At 50.6% G+C, this 26,407-nt stretch overlaps 1 protein-coding gene across 1 annotated transcript in view; it reads left to right on the forward strand.

Annotated features, from left to right (window-relative positions):
• The window catches only part of LOC123751996 (tigger transposable element-derived protein 7-like), a 79,144-nt gene extending 53,171 nt beyond the window's left edge, over window positions 1-25,973 (forward strand). Inside the window, exon 3 of the mRNA XM_069312284.1 lies at window positions 25,828-25,973. Coding sequence (XP_069168385.1) covers window positions 25,828-25,973 — 146 coding nt within the window. The remainder of the gene's footprint in view (window positions 1-25,827) is intronic.
• Window positions 25,974-26,407: the final 434 nt, after the last annotated feature.

The following is a 26,407-nucleotide window of genomic DNA, read 5'->3' on the forward strand; positions in this document are numbered from 1 at the left end:
ACTGGATTGCTTATATTATGATACTTAGTATGTGAAATACATGAACTTATTATTTAAATCGTCTTTGTTCCCTAGAGCTTTGAGTTGAGGTGAGAAAGCCTCGGTGGTTACTAGATTCAAGATATTAATGAGTACTTGTTTGGAGTTGATACATGGTACAGAGGGAACATACTAATAATGAACTCATGATAACATCTTTTGAGAATTTTGTGATACAGGCAAGTTCCATTCCTTGTCTTGTATGTAATGATCATGAATGGATGGTGGCAGCATTTCGTCTTCTACTATCTACTTTCTACGTCTACTTTCTACTCTTCTACTACTACCTATCTACACCTCTCCCTCCACCCCCTCTCTAAACTCTCACTTTCAACTAATGACCCTCCTCGCTCCTCCCACCTCTCTACCTCTCACCCCAAACCCTCACTAATGACTTCACTATTCATTTCTTTCCTTTCGTTTTCTCTTATACGTTTGTGGCAATGATTATGTATTCTAGAGTTCTCTCTAGAGTTTCGGGTAACTGATCAAGTGACGGCGCCTTGTAGTCTTAGAACCTAGGTAGTCAAATACCTAGGTTACAAGGTGTTGAACGAGAGAGGTTGCCTTAGGAACTCTGGGAGTGCTCTAGAATAGTTAGCTAACTGGGGACGGGATAACGGACTAGAGAGAGCTGTTTCCCCCGGCCTCGTTAGTTAACTGGGGGGTGGAATAATGGACAAGATAGAGTTATTTCCCCCACCCCCCGTTACAATGGTGGGGGGAACTGGATGGAGGGATGGATGGTGGGGGGGAACTGGATGGAGGGATGGATGGTGGGGGGAACTGTATGGATGGATGGTGGAGGGAACTGGATGGATGGATGGTGGGGGGAACTGGATGGATGGATGGTGGGGGGGAACAGGATGGAGGGATGGATGGTGGGGGGAACTGGATGGATGGATGGATGGTGGGGGGAACTGGATGGAGGGATGGATGGTGGGGGGAACTGTATGGAGGGATGGTGGGGGGAACTGGATGGATGAATGGTGGGGGGAACTGGATGGATGGATGGTGGGGGGAACTGGATGGATGGATGGTGGGGGGAACTGGATGGAGGGGTGGATAGTGTGGGGGTAACTGGATGGATGGATGGTGGAGGGAACTGGATGGATGGATCGTGGGGGGAACTGGATGGAGGGATGGATGGTGGGGGGGAACTGGATGGATGGATTGTGGGGGGAACTGGATGGAGGGGTGGATGCTGTGGGGGGAACTGGATGGATGGATGGTGGGGGGAACTGGATGGATGGATCGTGGGGGGAACTGGATGGATGGACGGTGGGGGGGAACTGGATGGATGGATTGTGGGGGGGAACTGGAGGGATGGATGGTGGGGGGAACTGGATGGATGGACGGTGGGGGGGAACTGGAGGAATGGATGGTGGGGGGAACTGGATGGATGTATGGTGGGGGGGAACTGGATGGATGGTGGGGGGGAACTGGATGGATGGTGGAGGGGAACTGGATAAAGAGATGGATGGTGGGGGGAACTGGATGGAGGGATGGATGGTGGGGGGGAACTGGATGGAGGGATGGATGGTGGGGGGGAACTGTATGGAGGGATGGATGGTGGGGGGGGAACTGTATGGAGGGATGGATGGGGGGGGGAACTGTATGGAGGAAGGGATGGTGGGGGGAACTATATGGAGGGATGGATGGTGGGGGGGAACTGGAGGGATGGATAGTGGGGGGAACTGGATGGATGGATGGTGGGGGGAACTGTATGGAGGGATGGATGGTGGGGGGGGGAACTGTATGGAGGGATGGATGGTGGGGGGAACTGTATGGAGGGATGGATGGTGGGGGGGAACTGGATGGATGGTTGGGGGAACTGGATAAAGGGATGGATGGTGGGGGGAACTGTATGGAGGAATGGATGGTGGGGGGAACTGTATGGAGGGATGGATGGTGGGGGGGAACTGGATGGATGGTGGGGGGAACTGGATGGAGGGATGGATGGTGGGGGGAACTGGAGGGATGGATGGTGGGGGGAACTGTATGGATGGATGGATGGATGGTGGGGGGAACTGTATGGAGGGATGGATTATGGGGGGGACTGTATGGAGGGATGGATGGTGGGGGGAACTGTATGGAGGGGTGGATGGTGGGGGGAACTGGATGGATGGATGGTGGGGGGAACTGTATAGATGGATGGATGGTGGGGGGAACTGGATGGATGGATGGTGGGGGGAACTGTATGGATGGATGGATGGTGGGGGGAACTGTATGGATGGATGGATGGATGGTGGGGGGAACTGTATGGATGGATGGATGGTGGGGGGAACTGTATGGATGGATGGATGGTGTGGGGAACTGGATGGATGGATGGTGGGGGGAACTGTATGGATGGATGGATGGATGGTGGGGGGAACTGTATGGATGGATGGATGGTGGGGGGAACTGTATGGAGGGATGGATGGTGGGGGGAACTGGATGGAGGGATGGATGGTGGGGGGGAACTGGATGGAGGGATGGATGGTGGGGGGAACTGTATGGATGCATGGTGGAGGGAACTGGATGGATGGATGGTGGGGGGAACTGGATGGATGGATGGTGGGGGGGAACTGGATGGAGGGATGGATGGTGGGGGAACTGAATGGATGGATGGATGGTGGGGGGAACTGGATGGAGGGATGGATGGTGGGGGGAACTGTATGGAGGGATGGTGGGGGGAACTGGATGGATGAATGGTGGGGGGAACTGGATGGATGGATGGTGGGGGGAACTGGATGGATGGATGGTGGGGGGAACTGGATGGAGGGGTGGATAGTGTGGGGGTAACTGGATGGATGGATGGTGGAGGGAACTGGATGGATGGATCGTGGGGGGAACTGGATGGAGAGATGGATGGTGGGGGGGAACTGGATGGATGGATGGTGGGGGGAACTGGATGGAGGGGTGGATAGTGTGGGGGGAACTGGATGGATGGATGGTGGGGGAACTGGATGGATGGATCGTGGGGGGAACTGGATGGATGGATGGACGGTGGGGGGGGGAACTGGATGGATGGATAGTGGAAGGGAACTGGAGGGATGGATGGTTGGGGGAACTGGATGGATGGACGGTGGGGGGGAACTGGAGGAATGGATGGTGGGGGGAACTGGATGGATGGATGGTGGGGGGAACTGGAGGGATGAATGGTGGGGGGAACTGTATGGATGGATGGATGGATGGTGGGGGGAACTGTATGGAGGGACGGATGGTGGTGGGGACTGTATGGAGGGATGGATGGTGGGGGGAACTGTATGGAGGGGTGGATGGTGGGGGGAACTGGATGGATAGATGGTGGGGGGAACTGTATGGAGGGATGGATGGTGGGGGGAACTGTATGGAGGGATGGATGGTGGGGGGAACTGTATGGATGGATGGATGGTGGGGGGAACTGTATGGATGGATGGATGGTGGGGGGAACTGGATGGATGGATGATGGGGGGAAGTGTATGGATGGATGGATGGTGGGGGGAACTGTATGGATGGATGGATGGTGGGGGGAACTGTATGGATGGATGGATGGTGGGGGGAATTGTTTGGAGGGATGGATGGTGGGGGGGATTGGATGGAGGGATGGATGGTGGGGGGGAACTGGATGGAGGGATGGATGGTGGGGGGAACTGTATGGATGGATGGTGGAGGGAACTGGATGGATGGATGGTGGGGGGAACTGGATGGATGGATGGTGGGGGGGAACTGGATGGAGGGATGGATGGTGGGGGGAACTGGATGGATGGATGGATGGTGGGGGGAACTGGATGGAGGGATGGATGGTGGGGGGAACTGTATGGAGGGATGGTGGGGGGAACTGGATGGATGAATGGTGGAGGGAACTGGATGGATGGATGGTGGGGGGAACTGGATGGATGGATGGTGGGGGGAACTGGATGGAGGGGTGGATAGTGTGGGGGTAACTGGATGGATGGATGGTGGAGGGAACTGGATGGATGGATCGTGGGGGAACTGGATGGAGGGATGGATGGTGGGGGGGAACTGGATGGATGGATGGTGGGGGGAACTGGATGGAGGGGTGGATAGTGTGGGGGGAACTGGATGGATGGATGGTGGGGGAACTGGATGGATGGATCGTGGGGGGAACTGGATGGATGGACGGTGGGGGGGGAACTGGATGGATGGATAGTGGGGGGGAACTGGAGGGATGGATGGTGGGGGGAACTGGATGGATGGACGGTGGGGGGGAACTGGAGGAATGGATGGATGGGGGGGGAACTGGATGGAGGGATGGATGGTGGGGGTGAACTGGATGGAGGGATGGATGGTGGGGGGGAACTGTATGGAGGGATGGATGGTGGGGGGGAACTGTATGGAGGGATGGATAGTGGGGGGAACTGTATGGAGGGAGGGATGGTGGGGGGAACTATATGGAGGGATGGATGGTGGGGGGAACTGGAGGGATGGATGGTGGGGGGGAACTGGATGGATGGATGGTGGGGGGAACGGTATGGAGGGATGGATTGTGGGGGGGGAATTGTATGGAGGGATGGATGGTGGGGGGAACTGTATGGAGGGATGGATGGTGGGGGGGAACTGGATGGAGGGATGGATGGTGGGGGGAACTGGATAAAGGGATGGATGGTGGGGGGAACTGTATGGAGGGATGGATGGTGGGGGGAACTGTATGGAGGGATGGATGGTGGGGGGAACTGTATGGAGGGATGGATGGTGGGGGGGGAACTGGATGGATGGATGGATGGTGGGGGGAACTGGATGGAGGGATGGATGGTGAGGGGAACTGGAGGGATGGATGGTAGGGGGAACTGTATGGATGGATGGATGGATGGTGGGGGGAACTGTATGGAGGGATGGATGGTGGGGGGTCTGTATGGAGGGATGGATGGTGGGGGGAACTGTATGGAGGGGTAGATGGTGGGGGGAACTGGATGGATGGATGGTGGGGGGAACTGTATGGAGGGATGGATGGTGGGGGGAACTGTATGGAGGGATGGATGGTGGGGGGAACTGTATGGATGGATGGATGGTGGGGGGAACTGTATGGATGGATGGATGGTGGGGGGAACTGGATGGATGGATGGTGGGGGGAACTGTATGGATGGATGGATGGTGGGGGGAACTGTATGGATGGATGGATGTTGGGGGGAACTGTATGGATGGATGGATGGTGGGGGGAACTGTATGGAGGGATGGATGGTGGGGGGAACTAGATGGATGGATGGTGGGGGGAACTGGATGGATGGATGGATGGTGGGGGGAACTGTATGGAGGGATGGATGGTGGGGGGAACTGGATGGATGGATGGTGGGGGGAACTGGATGGATAGATGGTGGGGGGAACTGTATGGAGGGATGGATGGTGGGGGGGAACTGTATGGAGGGATGGATGGTGGGGGGGAACTGTATGGAGGGATGGATGGTGGGGGGAACTGTATGGAGGGATGGATGGTGGGGGGAACTGTATGGAGGGATGGATGGTGGGGGGAACTGTATGGAAGGATGGATGGTGGGGGGAACTGTATGGAGGGATGGATGGGGGGAACTGTATGGAGGGATGGATGGTGGGGGGAACTGTATAGAGGGATGGATGGGGGGGGAACTGTATGGAGGGATGGATGGGGGGGAACTGGATGGAGGGATGGATGGTGGGGGAACTGGATGGAGGGATGGATGGTGGGGGGAACTGGATGGATGGATGGTGGGGGGATCTGTATGGAGGGATGGTGGGGGGAACTGGATGGAGGGATGGATGGTGGGGGGGAACTGGATGGAGGGATGGATGGTGGGGGGAACTGTATGGATGGATGGTGGAGGGAACTGGATGGATGGATGGTGGGGGGAACTGGATGGATGGATGGTGGGGGGGAACTGGATGGAGGGATAGATGGTGGGGGGAACTGGATGGATGGATGGATGGTGGGGGGAACTGGATGGAGGGATGGATGGTGGAGGGAACTGTATAGAGGGATGGTGGGGGGAACTGGATGGATGGATGGTGGGGGGAACTGGATGGAAGGGTGGATAGTGTGGGGGGAACTGGATAGATGGATGGTGGGGGGAACTGGATGGATGGATCGTGGGGGGAACTGGATGGAGGGATGGATGGTGGGGGGAACTGGATGGATGGATGGTGGGGGGTACTGGATGGAGGGATGGATGGTGGAGGGAACTGGATGGATGGATGGTGGGGGGAACTGGATGGATGGATGGTGGGGGGAACTGGATGGAGGGGTGGATAGTGTGGTGGGAACTGGATAGATGGATGGTGGGGGGAACTGGATGGATGGATCGTGGGGGGAACTGGATGGAGGGATGGATGGTGGGGGGAACTGGATGGATGGATGGTGGGGGGAACTGGATGGAGGGGTGGATACTTTGGGGGGAACTGGATGGATGGATAGTGGGGGGAACTGGATGGATGGATGGTGGGGGGAACTGGATGGATGGACGGTGGGGGGGAACTGGATGGATGGATGGTGGGGGGAACTGGAGGGATGGATGGTGGGGGGAACTGGATGGATGGACGGTGGGGGGGAACTGGAGGAATGGATGGTGGGGGGAACTGCATGGATGGATGGTGGGGGGGAACTGGATGGACGGTGGGGGGAACTGGATGGATGGTGGAGGGGAACTGGATAAAGGGATGGATGGTGGGGGGAACTGGATGGAGGGATGGATGGTGGGGGGGAACTGGATGGAGGGATGGATGGTGGGGGGGAACTGTATGGAGAGATGGATGGTGGGGGGGGGGGGAACTGTATGGAGGGATGGATGGTGGGGGGAACTGTATGGAGGGAGGGATGGTGGGGGGAACTATATGGAGAGATGGATGGTGGGGGGGAACTGGAGGGATGGATGGTGGGGGGGAACTGGATGGATGGATGGTGGGGGGAACTGTATGGAGGGATGGATGGTCGGGGGGGAACTGTATTTAGGGATGGATGGTGGGGGGAACTGTATGGAGGGATGGATGGTGGGGGGAACTGTATGGAGGGATGGATGGTGGAGGGGAACTTGATGGATGGATGGATGGATGGTGGGGGGAACTGTATGGAGGGATGGATGTTGGGGGGAACTGGATGGAGGGATGGATGGTGGGGGGAACTGTATGGAGGGATGGATGGTGGGGGGGACTGTATGGAGGGATGGTGGGGGGAACTGAATGGAGGGATGGATGGTGGGGGGAACTGTATGGAGGGATGGATGGGGGGAACTGTATGGATGGATGGTGGGGGGAACTGTATGGAGGGCTGGATGGTGGGGGGACTAAGTGGATGGCAGGTGAGTGGGACGAGGAGGCTTGGGGACAGGAAAGAAAATCTTTCAGAAACACCAGCCCTAGAATCGTGTAAGGAAAGTACAAATGGAGGACGAGTGGGTGGGCAGGTGAGAGTGAGTGGATGGATGAGTAGCAGGGCGGGTGGCAATATGGGTGGATAGGCAGGCAGCAGTGGTCGGGCAGGTGTCAGTGTGTGCAGGCGGGCAGTTTTGAGATGGTTGGCAGAGAGGGCAGAGTGGGTGGATGTGTCGGCAGAAGAACGAGCGGGTGGCAGATTGTAAACTATGGAGGTGGGTGACTGATGGTAGACTATGGTGGTGGGTGGCTGATGGTAGACTAAGGTGGTTGGTGGCTGATGGTAGACTAAGGTGGTGGGTGGCTGATGGTAGACTAAGGTGGTGGGTGGCTGATGGTAGACTAAGGTGGTGGGTGGCTGATGGTAGACTAAGGTGGTGGGTGGCTGATGGTAGACTAAGGTGGTGGGTGGCTGATGGTAGACTATGGTGGTGGGTGACTGATGGTAGACTATGGTGGTGGGTGGCTGATGGTAGACTAAGGTGGTGGGTGGCTGATGGTAGACTATGGTGGTGGGTGGCTGATGGTAGACTAAGGTGGTGGGTGGCTGATGGTAGACTAAGGTGGTGGGTGGCTGATGGTAGACTAAGGTGGTGGGTGGCTGATGGTAGACTAAGGTGGTGGGTGGCTGATGGTAGACTATGGAGGTGGGTGGCTGATGGTAGACTATGGAGGTGGGTGGGTGGCTGATGGTAGACTAAGGTGGTGGGTGGCTGATGGTAGACTAAGGTGGTGGGTGGCTGATGGTAGACTAAGGTGGTGGGTGACTGATGGTAGACTAAGGTGGTGGGTGGCTGATGGTAGACTAAGGTGGTGGGTAGCTGATGGTAGACTAAGGTGGTGGGTGGCTGATGGTAGACTAAGGTGGTGGGTGGCTGATGGTAGACTAAGGTGGTGGGTGGTGGGTGGCTGATGGTAGACTAAGGTGGTGGGTGGCTGATGGTAGACTAAGGTGGTGGGTGGCTGATGGTAGACTATGGTGGTGGGTGACTGATTGTAGACTATGGTGGTGGGTGGCTGATGGTAGACTAAGGTGGTGGGTGGCTGATGGTAGACTATGGTGGTGGGTGGCTGATGGTAGACTAAGATGGTGGGTGGCTGATGGTAGACTAAGGTGGTGGGTGGCTGATGGTAGACTAAGGTGGTGGGTGGCTGATGGTAGACTATGGAGGTGGGTAGCTGATGGTAGACTATGGAGGTGGGTGGCTGATGGTAGACTAAGGTGGTGGGTGGCTGATGGTAGACTAAGATGGTGGGTGGCTGATGGTAGACTAAGGTGGTGGGTGGCTGATGGTAGACTATGGAGGTGGGTGGCTGATGGTAGACTAAGGTGGTGGGTGGCTGATGGTAGACTAAGGTGGTGGGTGGCTGATGGTAGACTAAGATGGTGGGTGGCTGATGGTAGACTAAGGTGGTTGGTGGCTGATGGTAGACTAAGGTGGTGGGTGGCTGATGGTAGATTAAGGTGGTGGGTGGCTGATGGTAGACTATGGAGGTGGGTGGCTGATGGTAGACTATGGAGGTGGGTGGCTGATGGTAGACTAAGGTGGTGGGTGGCTGATGGTAGACTAAGGTGGTGGGTGGCTGATGGTAGACTAAGGTGGTGGGTGGCTGATGGTAGACTAAGGTGGTGGGTGGCTGATGGTAGACTAAGGTGGTGGGTGGCTGATGGTAGACTAAGGTGGTGGGTGGCTGATGGTAGACTAAGGTGGTGGGTGGCTGATGGTAGACTAAGGTGGTGGGTGGCTGATGGTAGACTAAGGAGGTGGGTGGCTGATGGTAGACTAAGGTGGTGGGTGGCAGGGTGGGCAGAGAGGGTAGGTAAGTACAGTGGATAACCTTGAATAACGAATTTAATCCGTTCCGGCTCTGTGATCATCATGTGAAACGGACGTCATACAAAACGAATGTCCCCAGTGACAATAATGGAAATCAAATTAATCCGTTCTACCACCGAAAAACATTATTATGATATTCGATGTTTTAAATAATGGAGCAGCCTACCTTACATACACTGAACAAACCTTTAGGACTTTTTTCTTTCTTCAAATTTGTTCAATATTTTTTTTTATTTGTCTTATAGCAAAAGGTTCGTTTGGTGTTCGGCAGGTAGGCTGCTCCATGTTTCTTAAATAAAAAAAAACAAAAATAAAAAAAGGTTGAAACAATTTGGAAAACGGACAAATGCCATAAAGGTTCATTCAGTGTTTGTCAGGTAGGCTGCCCCATTATAGCAATCTTTCTTTGTTTCAAATGTGTTCCATTTGTTTTGCATTTTTCATTTACGTCTCAATAATGGAGCAGCCTACCCAACAAACACTGAATGCATCTTTATGGCATTTGTTCTGTTTTCAAATTTTTTTATTTTTTTTTTATTTTTTTTTTTATTTAACCCTCAAACTGCGCATGTCATATATAAATGATATCAGTAACAAAACCGAAACCGCGCACATCATTTATATATGATTTCGTGTCTAGCGCTATAATTTAAACACCCCGCCTGAGATAGGGGCAGCTATAGTACAGCCATGACCGATAGTTGCCAGATGCCACCTAGAAAAAAAATCCAGGCCAACATTCTTGGGTGTTACAGCGTCAGTATTGAGCAAGCCACCAAGGCTGGCGCACGCAGCACGAGCTCACAGCACCGCTGTTCAGCTTGTGACCACAGCATCGCCTACAAATACCATAATATAAATGATACTGCTATTATTTAGCAGTGATAGTATTACTGAAGCCCCCTGACTGTGATAAAACTGACCAGGATTCTAATAATAGCAGGATTGTGGTGATATTTAGCGCTGTGCTCCATGGAGGGAGGAGTAAGGCTGTGGGAGGGAGGGTTGTGGCGTTGTTTTCTGACTGTGTGTGGTCACCATTTATTGACTGCACTCACCATACCAGCTTAGTGGTTCGATATGGTGAACACAAATGTAGATACTTATATATAACGTGTGTATAGTGTGAGATAACAGCGAGAGGAGTAGGTTGGGAGCCGCCATTTTGGTGAGGGAGGAACGTCGTCTGCACGACTTGGCATGGTGTTTACTGATGGCCACTATGGTCTTTAGGCACCATACCAGCTTATTTGTTCAGGTATAGTGAATAAAACAGGTAGATACTTATATATAATGTGTGTATATAGCGTAATAACACCACAAACAATATTGTTGGATGACAAATATTAGTGCGTCTGGCCTTGAGGGTGGCCGCCGATCAGCTGACTGTGTGAGTAGCTACGTCTTATGGCCTTTACTCACCATACAAGCTTAGATGTACAGTTATGGTGAACAAAACATGTAAATACGTATATATAACGTCTGTGTATAGTGAATAAATACAGAAAGAGTATTGTAGGAGGTGAGTGAGGGGGAGTGAGGTGGTGTTGAGGGAGGGAGTGGCTCGCTGGTGTTTGGCGGTCACTCCTCGTTGCTTTTTGACTCACAATACCAACTTAGTAGTTCGTTATGGTGTACAAAACATGCAAATACTTATATATAACCTGTGTATATAGTGTAACAACAGCAAAACTATTTGTTTATTGTTTTATGAACATAATAATTGAATCACTAATATGCACACCATAATTTTGAATACTGTACAGCGATGGTTCACACATTTTATAATATAAATATACCACAATTCACTGTATGGAATAATATTACTGCAAAAAAAGTAATTAAAAATCAATCAGAGACATTGAAATACTGTAATTAGGTAATAATATATTCGTGGCAACTGCCGTCTGACAGCTCGGGCGGAGTAGACCTCGTCTGGCGAAGGCTCTGTCAACGCCCCTTTTTTGCCACACTTCCCTACCCTATTGCGGCTAAAATATGCCACCTACGATTTTTTTGTTATTTTTTCCGTGATCAGGGAACAAAAATGAACACTTCTATAAGACGAAAGAATTTTTTGAATTTTTTTTTTTTTTGTTGCACCTGTGGGTGTAAATTCCATTTGGGCCCCTAGCGGTTTGAGGGTTAAGAAACATGGAGCAGTTTACCTGCCGAACACCGCACAAACCTTTTTGACATTTGTTGTTTTTCAAAAATTTTCATTTCTTTTTTTCTACAAAAAAGTCAATGCTTTGCAACATCTCAGCAGTCACCCCTTTATATCCCAGCATCATTAGCATCTTTAAACAAAAACAGTATAATTTATTTGCATTGTCGGAGGCATCCGAGACTGTGCAAGAAGCAGCGCGACCCAATCATGTGGTGTCATCGTTATTCAAACGAGCGGTCGCCATACAAGACGAATTGTCGGCGATCGGGCCGGTCGTTACCCAAAATGTTCTCCATTTCAGGTGATCCCCCCTCCCCGCTCAGCTCGTTGTCGCCGTGTGGGGGCTTAGTGGGCGGCTGCCGGAGTGTGATGCTCCTTGGGACAGTCCTCTGTCCTTTTCTAGCCTTGTGCTCCTGCTGCCGTCCTCTCCAATTTTGCTGGGCATCTTTTCCTTTTCCTTCTGTTTCGTTTTTCTCCCCCCTCTTCTCCTATCTGCTTGCCGTTTCCTGCCGACCTTTTGCTCGTTCTGGTTCTTCCATGGACTTCTTCTATTTTGACGCCCGGGTGCTTGAGGAGGCATACTCATGCACCCGTAGAACTGCAGTACCCGACGTCGAGAGCGAGGGGAACCTTTTATTGTCAATCCCCACTTCGTCACTGAACCCGATCTCGACGGACTGTCGGTTTCTTAAGGTGGCGTTTGTGGGGCGTATACTCACGACGCACCCCTAGGAGGCCCCGACAAGATCGGCGATAGCTTCTTGTTGGGTGTCCTGCCTCTAATTGTGGCTCCATGGTGGGTGTGGGGGCACATTCGTGAGTGAATTCTTCATTTCGTCAAGATGATAACCCCTGTTTCGGCTGCTTCTGGCTTACCTTCTCAGGCTCGTGGGGTGGGCGACCAAGCCCCCGAGTCGGTCCGTATTGGAAGACCGGGCTCTGTAGCCTCCGCTGCATTGGGCCCCGACCTTGCTCCTCCTTTGGCCTCTCTGACTCCTTCCCCTGGCTCCCCTCCCTCCTCTGTGGTTGGGTCGAGCCCCAAGCCCCCAGTGGTGACTACCTCGTCCCCTGGCGCGGCTCCTTCTCTAGTTGTAACTACTGCGCCTTTTAACCCCTCTCTCTCTGGGGGTTCTCACCGCCGTCCTCGTCACGGCCGCCCTCGCTCGATTCCTTCCAGTTCTGCTACCTATCAAGCCTTGTTTGGTCCCGCTTCGTCGGCCAAATATTTTGATCTCCTCCCTCTTGATTCTGCGCCTCCTGACGATTTCTCCCTTCATCGACATCTCATTGATTCCGTGGATGCCTCCATTACTTTCAACCCCACTCGTCTCGGTACACGTGTCGTTGCTGCTCCTTCTCAGGATGCTGCTTCCCGCTTGGCTGCCTTATCCTGCCTTGGCGAGACCCCCGTTCGGGTCTCGAAGAACGCTCAGTTGAATGCCAGTGTTGGCACTATTTTGCTCCCGCCCCATGTTGCAACCGGTGTTCGGGACCTGCGCGACTGCCACGACGATATTCGCCATATCCTCGCTGCCCAGGGCCATTCTATTCTCCAGGTGGACACGTTTACTCGTCCCCCTCGTGGTAGTCGCTGTCAACCCCTCCGGGTTGTGAAGATTACCTTTGATGGTAGGACCCTTCCACCCTCTGTCATTCTTGCTGGTGCCAGGTGCTCTGTCCAGGAGTACATTCCTTCTCCTCGGCTCTGCAACAAGTGCTGGAGGTTTGGGCATGGTGCCCTCCGCTGCTCCGGGACTGTCTCTCTCTGTCCTTTGTGTGGTGGCGAAGGTCACTCTAAGTCGGAGTGCACTTCTCCCCAGGCTCGTTGCCTCAACTGCGGTGAGGCCCATCCTACCTTCTCCCGTGCGTGTGTCCATTACAAGCTTGAGGCAGCCGTCCTCAACCTGAAGCACCGGGAGCGTTTATCTTTTCCTGAGGCGAGGCGCCAGGTTCGCCGGCTCCCGCCTTATGCTAATATCTCTTATGCTCGCGTGTTGCGCTCTTCCTCTCCTCGTCCTTCCCGCCTTCCTCAGACTCACAACCGTTTCCGGGCCTTGGACCCTGATGCGCCCACTGCCCCCTCCTCTGTTCCTTTGGGTTCTCTTCCGAAGGATCCTCCTCCTGGTCCTCTGTCTGGGGTTCCCCTTCCTTCTACCCGGTCTGTCGTGTCTTCTGTGTCTTCTTCCTCGTCCCCCTCCGATCCTCCTTCCCATCCTCTTCCTCCATCTATTGGCTCTCCCCACCGCCTGTCGGTGCGGGCGGATGTCCATCGCTCTCCTAACGGCCGTCGTGTGTGCTCTCGTTCGGCTTCTCCTGTTGAGACACTGGAATCCGTTGCCCGGTACGTAGTTGCTGGGACACCGGTCTCTTTAAGTCAGAAGCGTAAGCCTGGCTCCTCTCCTTCCTCTTCCCCGGCGGGTAAGAAGGCTTCGCTTTCTTCCTCAGCTCCTCCTTCTGGCTCTGTTGCTCCTTCCCCTCCCGTTTCAGTGCTTGCGCCCCCTGTTCCTGCTATGGAGGTTTCTTTGGCCCCTGCTTCCCTTTCGGTTGCTGCTCTTGCTGGGGTGCGCTCCCCTCTTTCTACTCCCCCTCCTCCTGCTGCTGTCCTTGACGGCTCCTCTCCGTTGTCTCCTCCTCTTCCTCCTCCTCCTCCTCCTCCAGACCCTGCCCGCCCACCTCTGCTCTGTTCTCCCGTTTCCTTCCCTCCGTCTTTGCTCAGTTTACCCATGCCCCCTAACCCTGACTTTGCTGACCCTGATCCCGACCCTGATATTCTTTAACGTGCTCTGTTGCTCTTTCGCCTTTGTTTCTTCCTTGTTCTCTGTTTTTGTCCTTTCTCTTCTCGTCGTTGTCCATTCTTCAATGGAACGTTCGAGGTTATTACGCCAATTTCCTCGAACTCCAACTTCTGATTTCGCGGTTTTCGCCCCTTTGTGTCTGTCTCCAGGAGCCAATGCTTGGTGCTCGTCCTGGTCGTTTTCGTGGCTATTCCTTTCTCTCCCCCCCCCAGCCATTGCTGGGGTTTCTAATTCTTCTGCTCTTTTGATTCGGGCTGATGTTCCCTTTGTTTTTACTTTTTCCTTCGCCTCTCCATTGTTCTGCTGCTCGTATCTTTGTGGGGAAATGGTACACAGTTTGTTCCATTTATCTCCCCCCGAGTGTCCCGCTCTCTCTTCCTGATTTGAAACACCTCCTGGACTCCTTGCCGGAGCCTGTGCTCCTGCTGGGTGACTTCAATTGTCGTCATTCTCTTTGGGGTGATGTTCTGACGAATACCCGGGGTCGCCTCCTTGAGCCGTTTCTCCTCTCTTCTTCCCTGTCTCTTCTGAATTCTGGTGAGCCCACTCATTTGGACTCTCGGACTCGCACCCTTTCTTGTCTTGATCTTTCTCTCTGCTCTTCTTCTCTTTACTTAGATTTCACGTGGCAGGTTCTTGATGACCTCTATGGAAGTGATCAATTCCCCATCCTTGTTTCCTTTTTCTCTTTTCGCCCTTCCCTCTCTTTCCCTAGGTGGCAGTTTGCTAAGGCAGACTGGACCCTATTTACCCTCAGTGCTGCTCTCCCTGACCTCTCCCTTCTGCCTCTCTCTCGCGCTCTCCTCCTTTTTCATGACACTGTCTTCAACGCTGCCCTCCGCTCTATTCCTCGCTCTTCCTCTCGGGGTCCACGGAAGTGCGTTCCCTGGTGGAATGCGGACTGTGCTCGGGCTGTCCGCTGTAAGCGTGCAGCCTGGAAGAGGCACCGCCGTAGGCAGACGACCGATTCTTTTCTTTTCTTTCGGAAAGCGAGTGCGGTGGCCCGTAGGGCCATCCGTACGGCTAAACGTGAATGTTGGGCATCTTATGTCTCAACAATTACGTCCGAGACCCCTCTGGCCCAGATCTGGAAGCGTATCCGCAAGATAGCGGGTAAGTTCGTTCCCGATGTTTCACCGGTCCTTCACCTCCATGATACTCTTGTGGCGGACCCGTTGCAGGTCGCTTCCGAACTGGGTTCCCACTTTTCTTCTGTTAGCTCTGGTCTTCATCTTCCCCAATCTTTCCTTCTTCGTAAACCTGTCCTTGAGTCTCGTCCTTTAGATTTCTGCACTCATCTTCAGCTTCCCTATAATGATCCCTTCTCTCTCTCTGAACTTCGTTCTGCCCTGGCCCTCTGCGGTTCTACGGCGGCGGGCTCCGATGGTATTCATTATGAGATGCTTCGCCATCTCCCTCCGAGCACGTCTCAGTATTTACTGAGTCTGTATAATCGGATCTGGGAGTCGTCGTCAGTCCCTGAGGACTGGCTCGATGCCGTTGTCCTCCCTGTTCGCAAACCGGGGTCTCTGGGTACTTCCCCTAAGGACTTTCGCCCTATTGCTCTCACAAGTTGTGTCTGCAAACTCTTTGAACGTATGGTTAACGTTCGTCTGATGTGGTTCCTGGAACACCATCACCTCCTCTCCCCTTCTCAATTTGGTTTCCGCAAGTGCCGCAGCACGACAGATGTCCAGGTGAACTTGGAGGTCTATATTCGTACTGCTTTTGCTGCGAAGACCTCCGTTGTTGCCGTCCTTTTTGACCTAGAAAAGGCTTACGACACCACTTGGCGTTATCATATCCTATCTCAACTTCATTCTTTTGGCCTTCGTGGTCATCTCCCTCTCTTTCTCCGCAGCTTCCTCTCTCGTCGTTCCTTTCGGGTGCGCCTTGGTACCGCTCTCTCTCCCTCTTTTCAGCAATACGAAGGTATGCCCCAGGGTAGTGTTCTGAGCACTACTCTTTTTCTTGTTGCCCTCAATGGTCTTCTTTCCTCTCTTCCTTCTGGTGTCTTCTCCGCTCTCTATGTCGATGATCTTACCCTTTGTTGTCAGGGTGATGATTCGCCTCTCCTTCAACGCCGGCTTCAACTTGCAATTGATGCCGTGTCGTCTTGGGCCACAGGTCATGGCTTCAAGTTCTCTACTTCTAAGACTTGTGCCATGACTTTTACGCGGAAACGGGTTGTTCTTCGTCCCTCTTTGTCACTTTATGGTCATCCCCTTGAATACAAAGATTCCGTGAAGCTTTTGGGGTTATTCCTTGACACTCGTTTGTCTTGGTCTCCCCATATCTCTTACCTCCGTGTTGAGTGCTCTAAGGCCCTTACCCTCCTTCGGGTCTTGTCCCATACTTCTTGGGGGGCAGATAGGCGCACTCTCCTTGCTTTACATTCCTCTCTCGTCCTGTCTAAGCTCGATTATGGTTGCCCTGCTTACTCGTCTGCTTCTCCTTCTACTCTTCGCCGTCTTGATGCTTTGCACCATACTGGGTTGCGCCTCAGTTCTGGTGCCTTTCGTTCGACTCCCATCCTTAGCTTGTATGTTGACACTGGCTTCCTGTCTCTCCAGGACCGCCGTGATCGCTACTGTCTTCGCTATCTTGCGCGGTCCTTGCAACATCCTTCCTCTCGCCTCTGTCGTGCTTTAACTTTTACCCCTCCTGCGGTTCCTGTTCCTCTTCACCACCTCCCTCTTTCTGTCCGGTTATCTCGCCTACAGGATTCTCTCTCCGTTCGTATTTCTGATGTTTCTCCTCGTGTTGTTCCTTCTTTGCCCCCGTGGAGGGTCCCTCTTCCGCGGTTTTGTACTTCCTTGACCCGTATCACTAAAGCTTTTACCCCTCCTACGGTTCTAAAACGCCTTTTCCTCGAGCACTTTTCTTCTCACTCCCGCTCCGTTTCTGTCTTCACCGATGGGTCTAAGTCAGCGGACGGTGTTGGCTACTCTGTTGTTTTTCCTGATCGCACTTATATGTGTCGCTTGCCTCCGGAGACTAGCATCTTTACAGCAGAACTTTACGCTATTCTCTATGCTCTTCGTCTCCTGCTTTCTCGTTGTCAGTCTTCCTTTGTGGTTGTTGTTGACTCTCGTAGTGCCCTCATGGCTCTCGGGTCCTTTAATCCGGTTCATCCAGTAGTTGTCGAGATCCAGCATTGGCTGTTTCTCGTTCACAGTAAATTTAAGTCGGTAGAGTTTTGTTGGGTTCCCAGCCATATTGGTGTGTCTTTAAATGAGCGTGCGGATGCTGCCGCTAAGGAAGCTGTCCGCTCTTGTCCCATCTCTCGTAAAGGCATTCTGTATTCCGACTTTTACCCAGTTATCCATTCCTCAGTCCTTACCCGTTGGCAGGCTTCTTGGTTGTCTGTTACTGGTAACAAGCTACGTACTCTTAAATGTTGTGTTTCCTCGTGGCCGTCCTCCTTCCACCGTAACCGGCGGTGGGAAACAGCTCTGGCGAGGTTGCGTATTGGCCATACTCGCTTAACCCATGGTCACTTGATGGAGCGCCGCCCTGCTCCTTATTGTCCTAGTTGCATTGTCCCTCTTACGGTCGTGCATGTCCTTCTTGAATGTCCTGACTTCCAGGACGAGCGTGTGTCTTGCTTTCCAACCGCCCCTCGCGGTCACCTGTCCCTCGATAGAATTCTTGGTGACTCGGATACTTTTGATATCGTTCGCCTTATGCGTTTTTGTTCTCGTATTGGCATCCTTGGTGATATTTAGCGCCCTCTGATTATTTTGCGTATTTGATGGTGCTACATAGCCTTCCCGGTTTGGTGCCTTCTTTTGATAATTACTTACTTACTTTTTATGAACATAAATGAATCACTAATATGCACACCATAATTTTCAGTGTAGCGATGATTCACACATTTTATTATAGAGCACCACTTGGTTTTCCGATTGGGGTTGGAGTCACACTACACGAACCAAGTTCAGGTAGGAAGCAGTCCGCCAAGCCTCACACCGACCGGGGTGGGAGTTACCCTACACGAACCAAGTTCGGGTGAGGAAGCAGCCAGACAAGCGTCGCACCGGCCTGTGGTGGTGGGTGGGAGATGGTTTAGTTTGCCCACTGACCGTTTTTGGTGCCACCTCTATGGTGCCTGCTACCCTGTGATGTCACAGAGTCTCAGCCTATTGTTCCCATTGATTTGTGTTCATTCCGTGACTTTGTTGGATATATCTGCACAATCAGGGAACTTCCGTGCACCATGTCGGCTCCAAATGCACGCATTGTGTCAGTGAAAGCATCAACAAGTGGGATACATAAAAGAAAGAGGTCAGTGATGACATTTGAGAAGTTAAAATAATTAAGAAGGTGGGGAACGGTGTCCCGAGAAGTGTCGTGTGCGTTGGATATGGCATTAGTAAAAGTACTGTTTTTTATCTTCTTCAGGCTAAACCTATAATTTTTTACTTTCTCTAAAAGTGAAAGTTGTAAGGCAATACGAAATAGAAAGGTAGTAAGTAAAGCAAAGGTGGAGAGTGTTGATAATGCAGTGTGGGAGTGGTACAAACAGAGGTGTGAGGTGACAAAGAAGCCAGTGGCAGATGATGTCACAAACAAATGTCAATTAAAGAGTCTTTTGCAATGGCTTCCAAGAAAGCTCGCATTGCATCACCTACACCTGACTCATCACATGTTGACCCAGTCAACCCAACACCATCAACATCCACCACTACCTCTTCCATGTAAATAACTATGCTTCATCAACATCAATCAACATAAGCAGATCAGGACTTCACTTATTGGCGAGTACAAACAAAATATGGTCGCATTTATGCTATAAACCTGTCGATTTTCCCCCTAGAGTTTATTTTAAAAATCAATAATTTTTTTTTTTTACATTTCTAATTTATTTTTTCCCTCCATTTCTCGTTTACGAACTTACATAATAACCAACGGGTCTCACCCCAAGGGGTTCGGAAACCAAGTGGTGCTCTGTATATATAAATATATCACACTACACACTATTGAATAATATTACTGCAAAAAATTTTGAAAAAATCAGAGACATTGAAGTAATTAGGTAATAATATCTTTGTGGCAACTCCCGCTTGACAACTCAGGCAGAGCAGACCTCCTCTGGTGCCTGCTATGTCAATGCCTCTTTTTTTTTTTTGCCAGACTTCCCCGCGCTATTTTGGCCAAAATATGCCCCTTGTGATTTTATTTTTTTTCCCATGATCAGGAAACACAAATAAACACATTTGTAAGAAAAAGTATTTTTTTTTTTTTTTGTGCCTGTGGGTGTTGAAGGCCAAATAGTCTAGAGCAGCTTAGAGGTTAAAAGTCTAGTGACTACACGAACCACGTGTAGCCACGAGACTTTTAACCTCTAACCTGCTCTGGGCTATTTGGCCTTCAAAACCCACTGGCGCAAAAAAAAAAAAAAAGTCTTACAAAAGTGTTTATTTGTGTTCTCCAATCATGGGAAAAATAATAAAAAATCGTAAGTGGCATATTTTAGCCGAAATAGCGTGGGGAAGTCTGGCAAGAAAGAGGCGCTGACATAGCTGGCACCAGAGGAGGTCTTCTCTGCCCGAGCTGTCAAGCGGGAGTTGCCACATAGATATTATTACCTAATTACTTCAATGTCATCAGCTTGCTTGATACCTGCTTGATGGGGTTCTAGGAGTTCTTCTACTCCCCAAGCCTGGCAACTTGTCAGAGTTTGGTCCACAAGGCTGTTGCTTGGAGCAGCCCGCAGGCCCACATACCCACCACAGCCCAGTTGGTCCGGCATGTTTTTTAGAAAACTGTCCAGTTTTCTCTTGAAGATGTCCACGGTTGTTCCGGCAATATTTCTTATAGTCGCTGGGAGGACGTTGAACAACCGTGGACCTCTGATGTTTATAGTGTTCTCTGATTGTGCCTATGGCACATCTGCTTTTCACTGGTTCTATTCTGCATTTTCTTCCATATTGTTCACTCCAGTATGTTGTTATTTTACTGTGTAGATTTGGGACCTGGCCGTCCAGTATTTTCCATGAGTATGTTATTTGGTATCTCTCTCGTCTCCTTTCTAGTCATTTGGAGAACTTTGAGACGATCCCAATAATTTAGGTGCTTTATCATGTCTATGCGTGCCGTATATGTTCTCTGTATTCCCCCTATTTCTCTGTATTCTCAGCTTCCTCAGGACTCTTGTAAACAGATGCCATTTATAAAAAAAAATATAGTGGGCAACATTCCCGGGTGTAAGAGCCTCAGTACCGAGCCACCATGGCTAGTACATGTTGCTGGTGCACGCAGCACGAGCTAACAGCACTGCTGGTGCACGCAGCACGAGCTAACAACACTGCTGGTGCACGCAGCGCGAGCTAACAGCACTGATGGTGCACGCAGCGCGAGCTAACAACACTGCTGGTGCACGCAGCACGAGCTAACAGCACTGCTGGTGCACGCAGCACGAGCTAACAGCACTGCTGGTGCACGCAGCACGAGCTAACAGCACTGATGGTGCACGCAGCGCGAGCTAACAACACTGCTGGTGCACGCAGCACGAGCTAACAGCACTGCTGGTGCACGCAGCGCGAGCTAACAACACTGCTGGTGCACGCAGCACGAGCTAACAGCACTGCTGGTGCACGCAGCGCGAGCTAACAACACTGCTGGTGCATGCAGCACGAGCTAACAACACTGCTGGTGCACGCAGCACGAGCTAACAGCACTGCTGGTGCACGCAGCGCGAGCTAACAACACTGCTGGTGCACGCAGTACGAGCTAACAACACTGCTGGTGCACGCAGCACGAGCTAACAGCACTGCTGGTGCACGCAGCGCGAGCTAACAGCACTGCTGGTGCACGCAGCACGAGCTAACAGCACTGCTGGTGCACGCAGCACGAGCTAACAGCACTGCTGGTGCACGCAGCACGAGCTAACAGCACTGATGGTGCACGCAGCGCGAGCTAACAACACTGCTGGTGCACGCAGCACGAGCTAACAGCACTGCTGGTGCACGCAGCGCGAGCTAACAACACTGCTGGTGCACGCAGCACGAGCTAACAGCACTGCTGGTGCACGCAGCGCGAGCTAACAACACTGCTGGTGCATGCAGCACGAGCTAACAACACTGCTGGTGCACGCAGCACGAGCTAACAGCACTGCTGGTGCACGCAGCGCGAGCTAACAACACTGCTGGTGCACGCAGCACGAGCTAACAGCACTGCTGGTGCACGCAGCGCGAGCTAACAACACTGCTGGTGCACGCAGTACGAGCTAACAACACTGCTGGTGCACGCAGCACGAGCTAACAGCACTGCTGGTGCACGCAGCGCGAGCTAACAGCACTGCTGGTGCACGCAGCACGAGCTAACAGCACTGCTGGTGCACGCAGCACGAGCTAACAGCACTGCTGGTGCACGCAGCACGAGCTAACAGCACTGCTGTTCAGCGTGTGACTACAGCATCGCCTAAAAATGTCAAACTATATATGTAACTGGTATTATTTAGCAATGATAGTATTACAGAAGACCCCTGACTGTGATAAAATTGACCAGGATTCTGATAATAGCAGGACTGTTGTGATAATTAGCACTGTGTACAGTATGGTGGGAGCAGTAATGCTGAGGGAGGTCGCATCTGCTGACTTTGTATTCACCTGGTTGTATTCACCTAGTTGTGCTTGCGGGGGTTGAACTCTGCTCTTTTGGCCCGCCTCTCAACTGTCAATCAACTGTTACTACTACTACAATTTTATTTTTTTATTTTTCACACCACACACACACACCCCAGGAAGCAGCCCGTGACAGCTGACTAACTATTTACTACTAGGTAACAGGAGCATAGGGTGAAAGAAACTCTGCCCATCGTTTCTCACCGGCGCCCGGGATCGAACCCGGGACCACAGGATCACATGTCCAGCGTGCTGTCCAAGCGGACAGCACGCTCCAAGCGGACCTGTGGCCACCTGTTATTGTCTGCACTCACCATACCAGCTTAGTGGTTCACTATGGAGAACACAAATGTAGATACTTATATACTGTATAACATATGTATATAGTGAAATAACAGCAAAAGGAGTATGTTGGGAGGAGCCATTTTGGTGATAGGTGGCGTCGACTGCTGGCTGCTGTGTCTCTTGACAAGCAATTTTGTTGTGGCCACTGTTGTTTGGGCACCATACCAGCTTAATTGTACAGTTATGGTGAACAAAATATATAGATACTTATATATAATGTGTGTTTATAATGTGAAAACAGCATAAATGTTATAGTGGGAGTAGGAATGCTGGCGAGTGAGGGAGGGAGCATCAGCTGATTGTGTGGCGATCTCGATTATTGTCTTGACTCATCATACTAGCTTAGTTGTACAGTTGGTTCACACATTTTATTATATAAATATATCACACTACACATTATTGAGTAATATTATTGCCAAAAACTGAGAACAAATCAGAGACATTGAAATAAATAGGTAATAATATCTTTGTGGCAACTCCTGCCTGACAGCTTGGACGGAGCAGACCTCCTCCGACACTTGCTCTGTCAACGCCTCATTTTTGTCAGACTTCCACACCATCTTGAAGCCAAAATATGCCACCTATAATTTTTTTTATTATTTTTCCCGTGATCAGGGAACACAAATGAATACTTTTATAAGATGAAAAAAAGAATATGCATTTTTGTATTTCTTGTGCCTGGGCATGTTGCAGGCTATAATTGCAAGAGCAGCCCTGGGGTTAAGCCTTAAGCTGCGCAATACATCAATAGCTGTGGTGAGTAACTGTCATGGAACTGCGCACCACAGCTATTCGTGTGTTGGAGTACCACGCAAGATTTAAAAGTCCCACGGCTATATGGGGTTCACATCAGCTTCCTCAGGGCTCTTGTGAACAGATGCCATTTAAAAAAAAAATCATGGTCAACATTCCCGGGTGTGAGAGCCTCAGTACTGACTGAGCAACCAAGGCTGGTGCACGTAGCATAAGCTATCAACACTGCTGTTCAGCTTGTGACCACTGCATCTCCTAAAAATGTCAAAATATACATGTGCCTGCTATTATTTAGCGATGATAGTATTACAAAAGACCCCCCCCCCCTGTGATAAAAATGTCCAGGATTCTGATAATAGCAGGAATGTTGTGATAATTAGCGCTGTGCATAGTATGGTGGGAAGAGTAATGCTGAGGGAGGGATTTCCCCCCCCCTCCCCGACCCCCGAAAGAACGATAAGTCCAACATTTAAAGACGAGAAAAAGCCGCTTGCAGAAACTGCTGAACCGCAGACTTTTCAAATAGCAAGGACAAAATGGCAATAAAAACCTAAGAACCAGGGCCCAGGTAGAGGCCAACAAGAAAACGAGCACCACACACCAAAACGCGAAGCGAAAAACCGTGACACCGCAACTCACAGGAGCGGCACCACCAGCCCCAGCAGGGCAGAACAATGCACATGTCGCAGAGGAAGAAATGAGGAGAACTATGTAGAACATGTACTGCACTAAAACATAAATGTACTGTCCTGAAAGGGAACACAAAGAAAAGGCCCAACGAAAATTAACTGTAGGGCAGGAGTGGATGATCGGAAAACTATATCTACCAGCAAACACTGCAATGCAGAAGCTGGTAGTGACAGACAAGGATAAGAGGAAGAACTCAGACCTATAATGGAACACTGGGCCCGTTCAACAACAGGGAACTGAACATGAACACAGCCCAACTTAGCACGAGCATGAGAAAAGCCAACATGCACCTTCCAAGATACACAACAATGTGTAGTATAGAGGTACTGTAGTAATACATAAAAATGCAAAAAAAGACCTTAACCCTCAAACCGCTAGGGGTCCAAATGGAATTAACACCCACAGGCACAACAAAAAAAAAATCCAAAAAATTCTTTCAACTTATAGAAGTGTTAATTTTTGTTCCCTGATCACGGAAAAAATAACAAAAAAATCGTAGGTGGCATATTTTAGCCGCAATAGGGTAGGGAAGTGTGGCAAAAAAGGGGCTTTGACAGAGCCTTCGCCAGACGAGGTCTACTCCGTTCAAGCTGTCAGGCGGCAGTTGCCAGAAATATTTTATTACCTAATTATTTCAATGTCTCTGATTGATTTTTTCTTAGTTTTTTGCAGTAATATTATTCAATAGAGTGAATTGTGATATATTTATATAATAAAATGTGTGAACCATTGCTGTACTCAAAATTATGGTGTGCATATTAGTGATTCAATTATTATGTTCATAAAACAATAAACAAATAGTTTTGCTGTTATTACACTATATACACAGGTTATATATAAGTATCTGCATGTTTTGTTCACCATAACGAACCACTAAGTTGGTCTTGTGAGTCAAAATGCAACGAGGAGTGACCGCCACACACCAGCCAGCCACTCACTGCCACTCCCTCCCTCAACACCTCACTCGCCCTCATTCTCCTCCCACAATACTGTTTTTGCATTTATTCACTATACACACGTTATATATACATATTTACATGTTTTGTTCACCAGAACTGTATATCTAAGTTTGTATGGTGAGTAAAGGCACAAAGACGTAGCTACTCACACAGTCAGCTGGTGGCAGCCGCCCTCAAGGCCAGGCGCACTAATATTTCTCCTTCAACAATATTGTTTGTGGTGTTATTACGATATATACACACATTATATATAAGTATCTACCTGTTTTATTCACCATACCTGTACAAATAAGCTGGTATGGTGCCCAAAGACCATTGTGGCCACCAGTAAACAACATGACAAGTCGTGCAGACGACGCACCTACATCTCCAAAACGGCGGCTCCCAACCTACTCCTCTTGCTGTTATTACACTCAATGCACACGTTATATATAAGTACCTACATTTGTGTTCACCATAGCGAACCACTAAGCTGGTATGGTGAGTGCAGTCAATAAAAGGTGGCCACACAATCAGAAGACGACGCCACCACCACCCTCCCTCCCACAGCCTTACTCCTCCCTCCATGGAGCACAGCGCTAAATATCACCACAATCCTGCTATTATCAGAATCCTGGTCAGTTTTATCACAGTCAGGGGCCTTCTGTAATAATATCATCGCTAAATAATAGCAGTATCATATATATTATGGCATTTTTAGGCGATGCTGTGGTCACAAGCTGAACAGCGGTGCAGTGAGCTCGTGCTGCGTTCGCCAGCCTTGGTGGCATGCTTAATACTGATGCTCTTACACCCAAGAATGTTGGCCTGGATTTTTTTTCTAGGTGGCATCTGGCAACTATCGATCGTGTCTGCACTATAGCTGCCCCTATCCCAGGCGGGGTGCTTAAATTATAGTGCTAGACACGAAATCATATATATATGATGTGCGCGGTTTCGGTTTTGTCACTGAAATCATATATATATGATTTGTGCAGTTTAAGGGTTAAATATTGTCCCAGCACTAGAAGCTAGGGACAAGAGCATAAGCAATATGAAGAACTAAGAAGACCCAAGAAGCAATTGGCAACAGAATGTACATGAACAACCATTACACAGAGAGACTTGTAGCGAGGATAAGCAATACACTCGCCCCCAACAATCTCATGTGCTAATGAGAGAAGCCAACCCTCACATTAACACCAAAGTTCAGCCCCCTAATGACAGGTAACATCCCTTCCAACCTATTGGAGGATGGTGAGGTGTATAGAAGGTATATACATGTATATCTATATGCAATGTATATATAAGGGTGCAGCCAGGCACTGAATGACAGTCAAGAATTTAATGTCCAGAGTCCAGAAAAGATCCAGTCGCTGAAAGACGAAACCAAAAAGTTACCAAAATCCAGGGCTGTGCCCCAGTGTAATGAAGAACAACATATACGTACAGGTTAAGGTCACATTAAGACTCATGCAAAGAGGCCAAGCAAACAGTACAAACCATACCCAACACTAATTCCAAAAGCGAGAACCAGTGCCTGGCTGACAGTGTCACCAGATCGTATAATCTCGCCTGTAGAGCGTAGGCACTATCATGTCATGACACAGCTTACCAGTGTAACATTCCGGGAGCATTGCAAGTGGAGCATGTCCAGAGATGCGTGTGCAGGAGGAGAAGAACAGGTATAGTGTAGAGGTGGAGGCGGCACCACTCCGAGCCACCCCATACCCTAGTTTTTTCAGAGAAAAGAACTAGGCGAGTGTCCTCATATATAAAATCCAGAACTCCCCTGGTAACAAGGGGGCTATGATTAGAGAGAGAAGATAAACGAGAGCGGCGTACCACCCATAATTACCCAAGTGTAGTTACAGGATATATGAGCTTCCCA

The sequence above is a fragment of the Procambarus clarkii genome, chromosome 71 (genome assembly GCF_040958095.1).
Source record: "Procambarus clarkii isolate CNS0578487 chromosome 71, FALCON_Pclarkii_2.0, whole genome shotgun sequence".
Classification (NCBI taxonomy): domain Eukaryota; kingdom Metazoa; phylum Arthropoda; class Malacostraca; order Decapoda; family Cambaridae; genus Procambarus; species Procambarus clarkii.